The sequence below is a fragment of the Lytechinus variegatus genome, chromosome 5, assembly GCF_018143015.1.
Source record: "Lytechinus variegatus isolate NC3 chromosome 5, Lvar_3.0, whole genome shotgun sequence".
In the NCBI taxonomy this organism is placed as follows: Eukaryota; Metazoa; Echinodermata; class Echinoidea; order Temnopleuroida; family Toxopneustidae; genus Lytechinus; species Lytechinus variegatus.
The window spans coordinates 38,929,765-38,944,068 of record NC_054744.1 but is presented as its reverse complement, the minus strand read 5'-3'; the positions used below and the strand labels follow the sequence as shown (position 1 = coordinate 38,944,068).

Genomic DNA, 14,304 nt, shown 5'->3' with positions numbered 1-14,304 from the left:
AACAGACACTTGGATGGTCATTATATTAGATTCTGTAAAAAGTCATTTTGAGATCGTTACCAATACTGGAAATTTATCTTTAAAAGGCTTGTGATGATCATCAATTTCAAATTTGAGTGGAAAAAATTATTTGAATCCGGTAGTGCTCTGTCTTGTGAAAAAAAAATACACACACAGCAATGGCTCTAATTGGCCATTATGCAATTGATTGCAAATATGTGATATCAGGTCCTGGGCCCCGCAAAACAAATCCTAGCAATCATTTAGGACATTTTGTTTTCGTTGATTGCTTTGACGAAAATGTACCATTATTTGTCAAAGTCAAGCGTATGATTAATCGCTAACCTTTGTGTTACAAGAAATTTCTGAATTTTGGGATGCGAGTATTTAATGATAAATCCGTGATTGATCATGTGAGGTATTAAGGTAATTTCTCATACCGTTAACTTCATCATGTACAATCTAAGACATGTCAAATTAACGTCAAGATGATTTCATTGATTCTTGCATCACATTCATTTTTTTGATATAATACTTGCAAATATGTTTCCTACACTTAATTTTACTGGGAAATATATTTCATTATTAAGGATTAAGACAAGAATTGGAAGTTTCTGTTTTTTTTCTTTCAGTGATCAGAATTTGTTATCAGTTTTGTTAATTCATTATTTTTAAAAATCAGATTATGTGTTCTCCACCTTGTTTGAACATTTCTTGCTCCCTTTTGGTGGATTTTAACACATTTCAGAAAGGTGTTGTTATGTAGTAATGAAGGATGCAAACGCCAGTCCAAATATTAAGGTTTCCAGATCCTTAGCTTAGAAATTATAAAACTTTTCAAAAGAAATATATCAGCTCAAACTCATATAATACATGACTCTGTGTAGACAATTTTCAAGATAGGGAAACAAGAAGAAAACAAGTGTTAAAAGTTTCAGGTTCTCTCGAGCATGAGAAATAAAAAAAATAAAAAGAAATAAAAAGGTCTCAACCTTGAAATGATGTGCATCTTACTTTTGACTTCATGTTTTAAATGGGGTCAAAGGAGAGTCTCTCTTTTTAAATGAGTCGAAATAGTAATTGAATTTTAAAGCCCAAATGTACAATTTGACCTGTTACAAAGAATCTTGCCTGCTTGGTTATGCTCTAGGTGAATTGAGAGCATAGTGGAACAATACAGATCTTCTCTATGAACAGTCCTTTTTTTTTACTTGTACTATGGGTGCTGTTGTACTTGAATATCAGAACTATTTAAAATGTGATTTATGATGTATTGGTTGATACTGTTACTCTGTTAATAAGTACTTGTACATGTACTTAAAAGTCTACCTACATCATACATGTATGCCATGTACTTAATTTTTCTAATGCCATTGAAGTCTTTTGTGAACAGATGCTGCCTTAATTACACACTTTGATCCTTTTTTATGGAATCAATGGTAATCATTTATTTTTGTTATGTTTTGTTCTTTTATCGATGTGAATATCTTCATTGAGATTGAGGGTACCAACCACCTGTATGAGGACTCAAAACTTGCCTTGGGTTTATGATTGAAATAGATTGATATTGAATGAGATCGAAATTTTAATTCTAATGAATCATGTGTGTGAATAATATCAACAGTTATATGCATGCAATTTTTCTGTATTTATTTCACTGTGATCTTAGCCTGTTAATGAGAATTGTATATAAATTAATTATCAGACATTGATATACTACCTTATTTGTTGATCACTATGTTCACAATGAAATTGAAGACAAGATGCTAATGTCATTGTCTACTACATGTATTTTAATACTTCATATTTTTGATAGGTTTCCCTTCACTTCCAACTCATTTTAGGGAAGATCTTGAGGATCGTATATCTTTTATTGACTCTGTGGTGTAACTTCATATTTTCTCCTCATATTTTCTATTTTAGAATCATGGTTCATACCTCAAATACAGTAGTCTTTCACTTGGGATTTTCCTTTGATTCCAGATCTAAATGATATAATTATATCAATGCTAACAGGACTAAAACACTGATGTATATATATATATATATACTTGCTGGACATTAATAATTTTCCTCAATACTTGCATGTATTTTCTGCTCGTAAAGTAAATGTAAGGTTTGCTTTTTTTTATCCTAACACTAAATTGTCCTAACTGAAATGGAAGCAAGTTGCTTGGCTGAATAAGTTTGGTTTTATTTAATGCAGTGGATTAGAAATGGTCAACAATTAAAGAAAAATTGCAGTGACAGTGAAACATTGAGGAAATTGCGAAAGCAATTTAAAGTGATTTTAATAAAAATAAAATGTGGATGAACAGGAATGTAATTCAGTTTCTCACAGACCCCATTTTTCTTCATATTTCACGAAAGCTACTTTTGTTTAATAACATTGTCTTGTTTGTGTTGTGTATACCAAGTTATTTTGATATCACTAATTGTATAATTAACCTTGTATTCATGTAATAACATTATAATGGAAAAGTATTACACTAAAGAAAGTAGATGCTAGATTGTTGTAATACATGTATGTACCAAAGCTGAAGTTACATTTATTTACTTTGTGAAGCTGTTGTATTCCTATTTATCGCCAAGCGTATACTAGTATATAGTTACTCATTATATGGGTACGTGTAAATGTGTTTAGACATGGTTCTGCTTTACGTATGTGAACTATGTTTTGTATTATTTCCTCATGTATTGTGAAGCTGTGAAGTGCAGTTGTCTTTGAACTTCTAGACATTGTACATTCTGCAAAAATGACACAGGCTTAATAATAGTGCTAGTTTTTGTTCAAAGACCTCTCTCTGCTGCGTAAAGTGATGAATTTTTAAAATAAAATGGTATGGGATTCTGAAATAATTTCAAGATGTTTTGGAAGAGAAAGGGTAAAATGAAATGAGCAGGGTCTTTTCAAGGGCATTGTAAGGTTTTATTATCGCTTAGTAAAGATGTTGGTTTCCAAATAGGAGTGTTCCTTTTTTTCCTTACTCTTTCTCAGTCTTTCATCCCCTTCCTTCCTTCTCTTTCTCTCTTTCTTGCTTTCTCTTTTTTTTTTTTTTGGGGGGGGTCTTTCTACCAGTATTTTCCTTACTATATCTTGGTCTCTTTCTCTCTTTTTATTTATTTTGTTTTAATTTCTTATACACTCCCAATATCTCTCTCATTAAGTTCTCCCTTTTTTCTCTTAAATATTCCAAGTATGCATTATCTTCGCTCTCCATCTGGGGCTTCTCATGAATATGTTCTACATTTATTAGGACATTAGAAAATCAAAATGAATTGTGCAAATATTGTGTTACTACTGGTATAAAAAATTGAAATATATGTACTCATGACATTGTACTACACATTATTTTATTTTGTATTTTATTTGTATTATATGTTGTTATATGTCTGTGCGAAATTTCTTTTTATCCAATGCAGAGTGATTATTGTATGTAAAAAAATCAAGTGTAATGCATCTTGTCTGAAAAAAAAAGAATCCGTACAAAAAGTTGGGGGTAATAAGGAAAACAGAATAGTGAAAGCTTGAAAGAAATAAGTCACGTAGAATGTAAATCTCACATTGGCCATTTTGTTATAACAATGGATCAGACAACTCATTTGTCGGAACATTTTCCCTGTAACTTTGTATAGTAATCAAAACAACGTTTAGACATAAATGTCTTCAATTAAACCAAGATATTATTATAAGTATAACTAAGGTATGGTGATAACAGCATTTTACTACTGTTGGAACTCTCTAACCTGTCTGATGTCAATCTTGCACATGAAATCAAATATTATTGAAGTCTTATGTCAGTAAATTCTGATATTTTATTGAAAACATATGTACAATTCACAAAACTGTAATACAAAATAACAAGTATAGAAATCTGTACACCTCTTATATACAAGTCAAAAGTTATAAACAATAGGCACATATCCTTATAACGTACAGGTATTATAATTGCGTTTTACAGTGGAAGTCGGTGTATGTTGAGCTTTTGCCAATAGTATGGTTGTGATGTTTTTTTTAAAGAATCATGACGCTTAATATGTCACCATGAACTAATGAATTCAGGATTTATCCAATGTGTTGTATGTTAGGCTTTCAAGAACACAGCTCAAAATACTCAAAGTAGCAAGGTTATGAGTCATTTTGAACTCATCTGCCCCCCCCAAACCACAACAATTCCCAATTGATTACAAGGTGGTCAGTGACATGGCCAGTCAACATTAGTCTGCAGGCACAGACCTTAGGTTTTCTCTATTCGCTGAGTGTATAATGTAGAGTCTGAAATAGTGAGACTAGATTCACTTTGTGTTGTAGCTGCGTGTACCTCAGACAGGGAGTATTCATTATAAACATAGTGGCCCGAATTCACAAAGGTGGTTTTGAAAACCCACGGTTGAGTCCATGGTTAATGCAGAATTCTTGTATAAATTACGCTTAATTTAGCACGTATCTGGCTCGATCGTGTATGAAAAATGGTCAAACTTTGATGCACGCTTTTGTCACAATGCGCCAAATTGACGCCTGTTACCATGGTTAGATGCGCTATTTCATTCATGAGTCCACTGTTTGAAGAGTGGACTCATGAATAAATACAGTGGATTCATTAATAAAAGAGCGTATCTAACCATGGTAACAGGCGTCAAATTTGCGCACTGTGACAAAAGCGCACATCAGAATTTGAATTTCTGATACACGCACCATATACGCGCTAAATTAAGTGTAATTTATACAGAAAATCCGCATAAACCATGGACTCAACCGTGGGTTTTCAAAACAATGTTTGTGAATTCGGGCCGTTATATTTGGTTAAAGTGTCAAATTTTAGTCTGTGCATGCAGACTAATTCAAGATCATTATTGCATGGGCTTGATGGTCAACATTACAACTAATATCCAATCAGAATTGCCATTTGAAACTTGCACCTGATTTGTGATCTTTGTGTTGAGCTCTGCAGTATATCCGAGTGCTCTCGTGTTGGCATTTTTGTGCACTGTACTTATTCATGATTATCAGATATTTTAATGAATTCATGATGTAAATTTATGATCTTTTAAAAGAGAAATCCCTTAATTTTTTATATATTTTTTTTTCAAACATTTTTAAAACAAAGCTACAAATCCGTTATGTTGCATAATTTATATTTCATATTTTGGAGGTGAATTATGAAACAATTTCATATTTGTCTGAGAATAATAGTACTTCACGCCAGTTGCACAAGTGTATGGTGATGGAAATTTTTATATTTTATGTATAGCAATTATTTATCTACGCATTATGATTACTATAATCAAGTGATTTATTAAATACAGAATTTAAACTTAAGGTAATTTGTTTAACTTCCATTCTTTATGTGTTTTCAATGAAACTAATAATTACATGTACTTGATTTATGTAAATTCATCAATTCAGAAGATTATCCATGGATTTTTTTTCCCAATATTGCTGTAATTTTCTTTATGTCTGTTTCCCTAATGAGAGTTTCCTGATTGTTTTCATGTGAACATATGAGTTCAGCTCAGGTTTCTCAAAAATATCAATTTATTATTTGAAACTGCCTACTATTTGAATATTTAAAAAAAAATCAGCAAATTCATTTCAAAGTAATGATTTGAAACCATCCTGGGATGTTAGCACCAATTTTCATCTGTTCAAGAAGCTTTTGGAATTTCATAACCTTGTGCATTTATGCTTTTAACACAGGTTGGTAATGAATTCAAAATATTACTTGTAGCAAATGCCTATATTCTAAAAGGTATTTCCTACATTGGTAAGCCATATGTATTGATCTACCTCATGGTATACATGCTAATTATAAATACACATTGCATTAAAGAAGATAAAAGAGAAAAGCCATTTTAATTGTTTGGAAGGGGCACATCAAATGGTAGTCTCTCCATGTCATGTTAAAGCACGTCAACAAGAAGTACAATTTTTTTTCAATCAAATCAAAGCAGCATGTAACAGTTTTATTCCCAATAATTTTCAGAGATATTTAGAGCAAATGGATTCTTCTTTCCTTTGCAATCGATTCCAAGATTCTCTCAATCCTGCTTTGTACTTGACAACCAAGTTTTCCCGCTCTAAAGTTAATCTGCTCTCGCCTGACTCTAAGTCCGTGACTCGATCACCGGTTGCGATATATCGACCACCTGTTCGTAGCTTAGGGCAGGGGCATGAGTTGGTAACCCATAAGTACTCCCGATGGTTAAGTTGCATCTGGTTTTTGAAGCTCTCCTCGATGGCAACGTCGTATCGTGTTTCGCCATCGATGGTTGCCTGGCCGACGACTTCAAATAAGATTGCTGGAATTCAGATGAAATATTAAATGTTTTGTTATAATAATGAAAACAGTATAGGCCATTCATATTGTGCACATACCCACCTTGGATGCAATGAAAAATGGCATCAATAACAAACATCAATCGATAAATTCATACAAATCATACAGTTTCTAAAGTCAACTTCTCCTCAACTGATATAACTTGTAGGAGGACTTGACTTTAACCAAAGTGAAACATGAATAAACGATCTCAGGATTGTACATGTAGATGATAAATATATATATGTGTGTGTTTATGTGAGAAATTATACATGTACGACAGTTATTGGCAACTCTTGTATTCAAATATGTAGTGAAAGAAATGAATAAAGAGAACAATGGTGGTGTCTATAATCTGTTTATCTGATGGTCAATCGGAACGGGGTTGCCCTAGTCACTAACCTGTCTCTGTGGTCTAGTGGTTAAGGCACCAGCGTTCAAAGCTGGAGGGCCCAGGTTCTATTACCAGCAGAGATATTTTTTCAGCATCACCAATATTTCCAAAGGGTAGATAGCTCTGGGGAACCTTGATTTAAGCTGTGCCTACAATTGTTCTTTTCATTTTTTTTTCACGATATACATGTATATAAGAGAATCTAAAATTGAAACAAAATGTTTAAAATTGTCACTTGCTTTTGATATTAGAAATTTAGAATGTATATACTCACCATAGGACCCTTTACAGAAGTGCACCGATCGACCCTTCACCCTTTTGCATTTGCCGCATTTCTCTGAAAAAAAAAATGGGTATTGATTATTGAAAATATACAGGCATCTCATTGAAGAAAAAATTAGTCATGATATGAAAGATTAATTTTGTTTATAGTAAGTTCATTTAGGGTGTCATTGTCTATATTATTTTTTTTTCGTGGGGGTTCCTGCTAATTATATGGTTTTATTGAAGACTGCATTGTCAAAGCACATTGCATGCAACTAGATTTCCATAGAAATGTTTTGAATATAAATATCTGTTAATCAATGTTTGCTTGGCAGTTATTACCATTTCTCACACCCCTCTCTTTTTTCTCTTTTTTATCTTCCCTTTCTCTTCTCACCCCTCCCCACAAGCTCCAAGATCTTCAGGTACGCCATGAATTACCCCAGAGGATTAGCTTCATTGATCTTATTATTCCTTTTTGTTGTGTTTGTTTCGAATGACTCAGGGATAAATACAAATTTGTATCAAACTTAACGTGATTAAACAAAAATCAAGGCATTCATGACTGTATTGATAGATTTCTCACCTTTTCGAGTATTATTGTTTTTGTTCTTTCTTTTACTCTTTTTACCAGAACTCTTTAATGCCGGCCTTTTCTCGTTGCCTGCTGGCGATGAGGCGGGCGGAACAGATTCTTCACGTTCAGGGAGTTGCTTCTTATTTGTTGATTCTGATCATATAGTTGTTGAAAGAAAGAATATGACAGTAAAAATATGATGAAAGTAATATGGAAAAAAGAATATGGTGTGGATGATGAGATTTTTATAATCAAGGTTAATGAAAATGCTCAGAACATAAATGGGATGTGTTAAAGTTCTGCATAACGTATGAACTATTTCAATATAATTGCGAGCGAAATATATTTCTCCATCACATGCAGAGGCTGAACAATTAATTGTAAAGCTGTTAGTATTGCTAGTAAAACATATTTTAGAACAAAGTTTTTCACCTAAATGTTGAAATTATTTGGCAAACAGTCATAGTTTAATAATGTAGTATGAAAACTTTAAGGCTCTCATTTTACCTTTTGACATTTGCAATAAAAACATCACAGAAGTTATTAGTAAATATACCAGCCCTTGAATGTGAATAGTTTGAATTTATTATGAAATAGTAAATTTGAAAAGTGACTAGAAAGACTGTTTCATTTTCCAAATGGGCTCTCTCATGAATAATTAGTGAACATGTTTAGGGATATGGAAGAATGGTTTTGATTCTCCTTCACATGAATGAATGAAAAATGAAATAGTGGAACTAATAATCAAACAAACAAATTTAAAAAAAAATATCTGAATGAATAACGTTAATTTAAGTGAGTTGAGAGAAAGGAGAAAAGCAACAATATTAATAACTAAATTTGAAAAAGGAAATTGATGAATAAATCACTTCCATCCTAACTTTTCTTATGTACAGTCCTGAGATGAAACATACCAATTGTACCAAATTTCTTCTTTTCTGGTGTTCCTTTTAATACTTCTGGTAAGAATGGAAGCATCTGTATCTCATTGTTATAGTTGATACTATGTACTTCATTATCTTTAGTCTTGGGTGGGAGCCAATACTCATACTCCACACCTGGGTTGCGCTCCCGAAATATGATCTGTAATGTAATAGAAATGAAATATAAAAGTCTACAGTGATTCAAGATTAAAAAAACAAAAAATGTTTATAATTTTATATATACATTTAATGAAGGGAAACAACAAAACAGAAAACAATCAAAATGCCTTCCACTGATTGCAATTTACTCCTGAGTTATATTTTTAACCATGGAGTATTCAGAGAAAGACATAAAATTAAGAATCAAATAAGGTATGTACCTTCACATCTCGTAAGAGAGCAGAGTTGGCAACTTGTATCTATTTTCTATTATTGTTTAACCCTAAATAGACTGGGCTATTTCGACGCCTAAAAAGACTGGGGGGGGCTGATTCAGCCCCCCCTTATGATCTCGGCCGTCGATCGCGCGATCGCGACGAAAATTGGCACACGCATTACCCATGGCATTATCTACAAAATTATAACATCAAATTCGGCAAAAAATCTCATGTCTCATTAATTATGCTAATTTATGCGTAAAATCATAAGTTTGCTCTAATTAATAAAATAATGCCCTGAAATGCTAATTTTTGTTTCACATACTCTAGATAGGCATATGATCAAATTGATTTTAAAAAAATTTCAAAATCAAATTTATTTTCTTATGTATTCTATTGTTTTCTAAATTTCTTATGTATTTCTTTGTTTTTCGACTTTTTGTTTTTTATTGTTTTTTCAATGGAAATTGTCGGGGACTTTATTTTGACCATAAACAAGATAAAATTAATTGATTTTAAGCAGTAAAATGAAAAATAATGAAACATTTATGAATTTTGGCTAAGAACACTATTTGCATTGGATTTGTACACAAATTCACGTTTTTGAGTAATTTTGGGTCTGCATGCACTTACGAAATGTTGCGTAATTTTGGAACCGCGTACCCGGGGGTCACAATTTTGGTCTCAAAAGTTGCGCGAGACTTGAAAGTAAAAAGTCAGCGAGCGACGCGGTCAAAAAATTTTGCGCAGCGGATTTATCGCGAAAAATGTCGAGGGGGGGGCTGAATCAGCCCCCCCAAGTCTTTTTAGGGTTAAGCGTTATGGTGTACAGAAAATAATATATATTTAAAAAAGGGTAACTTCTTTATGTATAAGAAACTACCATTTCAATTTATACAAATCTGTGATGAAACTTCATCAATACATCATCATCAATAGTCTCAATCAAAGACATATATAATAAGGAAGAATTCTTCAAAATGTGAACAGATTGCAACAATGTTGAATATAAAGAAAAAATGTAAAATTTTTTACAATGACAATTTATATAATATTAATTACAAACATTGAATTGGTAGTATTATTCGTTTGTTTTATTATAAAGATGTACAATAATAATAATGTTTTATTTACCCAGGGCAGCCACTTCAACCGGCCCTGCATAACATGATATGTTACTATTACCCTTCTCCAATGAAAAAAGTCTAAAGTAATCACCTACCATAAGATTTAATGAACTATTAAGAGGTCCATCAGCTATCACATTTTCCAATCCATCATTCTTTCTATCATAGAATATAGATGTACCAGCTGCTTCATAGCTTCCAGGCCAGCTAATGGTCCAGTCACCATTCAAAATGAAATTATTGGACTCGTCCTTTATGGCTGTGAAGATAAAGAAAACAAACTTAATTGGAATGTTTTTAACTTTAAAATTTACATTAATTATGTTGATTATGGGAGTCCTTTTTAATATTCATTTGAATATATATTTTAGTTTCAAGACAATGCAAACAATAGTGACTGATTAAATTCATACAAATATCATTTTAGAGAACATTATTATTAGTTTTTTGGATGGCATTTTTTGTTATTTGTGTTGAAACAAAGGGTATTCTATTATTTGATAGTCAAATGTATAAATTTTTTCTTCTGATCGATTGTAACATACGATACTCGATATGATGTTTCCAATTGCTAAAACTACAAGCCACTTAGAAATTCATTGAATAAGATTGTGCTTGTAAATCCAAAATTATATTATCAAATTTGTGACTGGTAACATGGTCATTATCTACTCGTATTGGAGTGATATTCATTTCTTAATTCATTCTCATTGATTATACAATAAAAAGATAAAAGCAATATACATTCATGAAGCCCACCATATGATACTCTTCTGCAACATAATTTGAAGGGTTTATCTTGTTGGGTTAATTGTAAGCATTAGTCTGATTCAGTGGCGTACCTGGGATTTTCCACAGGGGGGGGGGAAACCGGTCGAAAATTTTGACAAGCAAAAAAAAAAAAAAAAGTCTTCAGGCTTGACAGGGGGGGGGGGGGGGGGGGCAAAATAGGTATTCAACTCGTCAGGGGGGGCAGGGATATGTCTTTTGTATGGGTTGTGACTCGTCAGGGGGGCAGACTGCCCCCCCCCCCCGTAGGTATGCTAGTGGTCTGATTAAGCTACAGTCATACCAAACAAACTGACTCTAAAGTGACCAATGATATAGGAGTCGCATTCACTGATGTGACTGGTATTATGGGTGGGATCATTCTTGTCCTAGCTATACTTCTTAAAATCTTACCTATATAATTGAGTCCACTTTTATCATTGATCCTGATGTTGGTAGCTCCAGCTGGTATTGACCCAATCTTACTATACCTGTAATAACCTGGTAAAATAGATTAAGAATACAGGAATTATAATCAATATTCAATCCTTTACAGTTTAATTCAATCTTGCATTTTTTTTACAAAAATCTTATGCTTCTTGTCTTCCGAGTAACATTTAGAGAGCATGACTCCACATTACACTTGAATTGTTGCTTGAGCTCCACTATAAGCTTTAGTAATATGAATTGCAGCCTAATAGATTTGATTATTGAATTCAAATACATATTTTCGAATTTGAGATTGACCTTGTTAGTTCATGAAACATCACTTTTCTTTAAATCAGTTCTGCATTTCATTTTATATTTTGCTGTTTGTCAGTTGACGGTAACAATCATCCAAAAGTGAATTATGATCAAAATCATCAAATCTTATTTGTACTAAAATTTCGAATATTTTTTCTCCAATAAAATAAAACAAAGTTAACATACATACCTTTTACTGGATATTCATCTGTATATACATTCCTAACGTATCCACATGTCTCATTGAGCCCTCCACAAACACCACATGAATCCTTGGTCAGATTGGAATATAATACTCCGTCACATCCAACTTTCTAAAAATATAGAGACAAATAATAAATAAAGAACAGATTCTCTAAAAAACATATGTTGGGCCACAATAATTATATACCTGCCATATTTTTCTTCATAGAATGCAAATTTTTTTCTTTGAGGGGCATTATTTGTCCAAGTAGTCTGTTCTTGTTATCTGTTTTCTGTTTTTGACATTTATCCAATCACAAATAAATTTCTTTTTATATAACAGATGCCCGGTGTTTTGTTTTTCTTACGAAAAAAAATCAGAGTGAGTTCATGAGTTGGTTTGTAAATATAATTTTGGGCTATTAGAAGCTCTGAGTAAGACTCAAAGAACTCTCTCTGCGGTAACCATGAAATATTCATTTAGGCCCTATTTATATCTCGCTTATCTAGATATGCAGACACCTTTTTTTTTTACAATTGTTCTTATGTGCCCTAATGCAATTCTATATTTTCATCAACTTACATTACATTTTCCATTGATACACATATCCCGATCTTCAAATCGGCAACGCGTTCCATCCAGTACTCTTCCAAATGTATACATATAGGCTCCATCAGATGTATGACATACTAACTCACATTCCTCTTGAGCTGTAACAAAATTATATATGAAGATAAACATTGTCTAGTTGAGGTACACTTTCATAATGTTTGTAATCAACGTGCTTGGCAGGGTACAACAAAAAAGCATTTCATAAATTTTTACCATGTTTATGAACTGGTGGTTAAAAAAACATACGTTTTACATGCATTAACTTATCCAACAATATTGGTAGATTCATTTTTTACCAACCTATAATATGGTAAACAAAACTAAGATTGCAAAGAATGAGTCTACATACTCTCATCATGCTCATTGCCTCTGATCCTGTAATCCTTTTTCAGTATATAGGTCTATATATTTTTTAAAATATGCATTCTTATTTTGTTTCATGCTGAGCGTGTTTACAAATATAGATTCATCACCACTATGTAAGTTAGTACTGGATAATTTTTATTTCAGGTGAAAGCGTCAAAGTTCTTTGAACAGGTAGGTCCTTGATGTACATGAAATGTAATTAGTATTGAATGGCTTTTCCTGGAGTGTGAATCAGAACACGTTAAGGTGATTGTCGACAAATCCATGGAGAACTCTTGTTTGCGTCATCTTGCCATTTTTATCTTTTCTAATCACAATGATCAGGTCAAATTGGCAAACATCTCACCTGAATATAATATATCCAGTTGCCATGATTGTTTCTCGTGCTTCCTTATAGTCAGAATCAAGGAAAAGGGGAAGGTCACAAGACCAGATGATTAAGAATCTCGAATTCGTTCTTTCCCCCTTCTATTCCCTCTGATAAAGTGTACTCAAATAAGATTTCCAAAAGAGTATAGGAGCATGTTAAGTGGCTCATGATTTGGATTATTTGTTTAAGTGTGATATTTGTATCGTTTTGCATTGTTTTGTTTTGGCCCAATTTCTCGAAGGAACGTTGTAATGAAACGTACATGAACGCAGATAGACCTGTCATTATCGGTCAGTATAACGGTCAAATATTAGCGTGAGAGGGTCGAAAAGCACACATTTGTTAAAGAAAGGGTGACGAATGAGATGCAATGACTAAAATTATATGGAAATTGCAGATTTATCTCGTACTGTATGAAATATCTTATTCTTTATCATTTTCCTTTGTGTCTTCTCTTCACAAGCCCTCTTTAAAGGTCAAGTCCACCTCAGAAAAAAATGTTGATTTGAATCAATAGAGAAAAATCAGACAAGCACGATGCTGAAAATTTCATCAAAATCGGATGTAAAATAAGAAAGTTATGACATTTCAAAGTTTCGCTTATATTTAACAAAATAGTTACAAGAACGAGCCAGTTTCATCCAAATGGGAGAGTCGATGATGCCACTCACTCACTATTTCTTTTGTTTTTTATTGTTTGAATTATACAATATTTCAATTTTTACGAATTTGACGATTAGGACATCCTTGCCTGAAGCACAAAAAGTTAAAATAATGGAATTCTACGTGTTCAGGGAGGAATGAAACTTCATTTCACATGACAATGACGAGAAAATAAAAAGATTTCATATTTCATATAATAAAATACAAAAGAAATAGTGAGTGAGTGATGTCATCAGTTCCTCATTTGCGTACCGACCGAGATGTGCATATAACTGCATGTTTTGTGAAATGAAGCGAAACTTTAAAATGCCATAACTTTCTTATTTTACATCCGATTTTGATGAAATTTTCAGTGTTATGCTTGTTGAATTTTTCTCTTTTTATTCAAGTCAAGTTTTTGTTGGGGGTAGACTTGTCCTTTAATATTTCGACATATTATAATACCCAATTACCCCTTTCCCCTCCGATCCACCGGTAGAGGTATTCACTTTATTTTGAAAGGTTTGTGTAGTCGCTTGTTTAATACGCACCGTCTAAAAACATTTTTACATTCTTGATGGATTGCCGCTGTACACTCATATAAAATGAAATAAAATGCTCATGAGAATTTAACACAAA

General features: G+C 32.6%; 1 protein-coding gene across 3 annotated transcripts in view; it reads right to left on the bottom strand.

Moving 5' to 3' along the window:
* Nucleotides 1-3,799: 3,799 nt before the first annotated feature.
* LOC121416109 (ADAMTS-like protein 5) overlaps nt 3,800-14,304 on the bottom strand; it is a 45,359-nt gene continuing 34,854 nt past the window's right edge. For all 3 annotated transcript variants that reach the window (XM_041609569.1, XM_041609570.1, XM_041609571.1), the window contains exons 6-13: nt 12,258-12,385; nt 11,682-11,805; nt 11,162-11,248; nt 10,075-10,238; nt 8,467-8,635; nt 7,562-7,705; nt 6,986-7,048; nt 3,800-6,300 (exon numbers count right to left, since the gene is read on the bottom strand). In XM_041609569.1, coding sequence (XP_041465503.1) covers nt 5,981-6,300; nt 6,986-7,048; nt 7,562-7,705; nt 8,467-8,635; nt 10,075-10,238; nt 11,162-11,248; nt 11,682-11,805; nt 12,258-12,385 — 1,199 coding nt within the window. In that variant the 3' untranslated portion in view covers nt 3,800-5,980. The remainder of the gene's footprint in view (nt 6,301-6,985; nt 7,049-7,561; nt 7,706-8,466; nt 8,636-10,074; nt 10,239-11,161; nt 11,249-11,681; nt 11,806-12,257; nt 12,386-14,304) is intronic.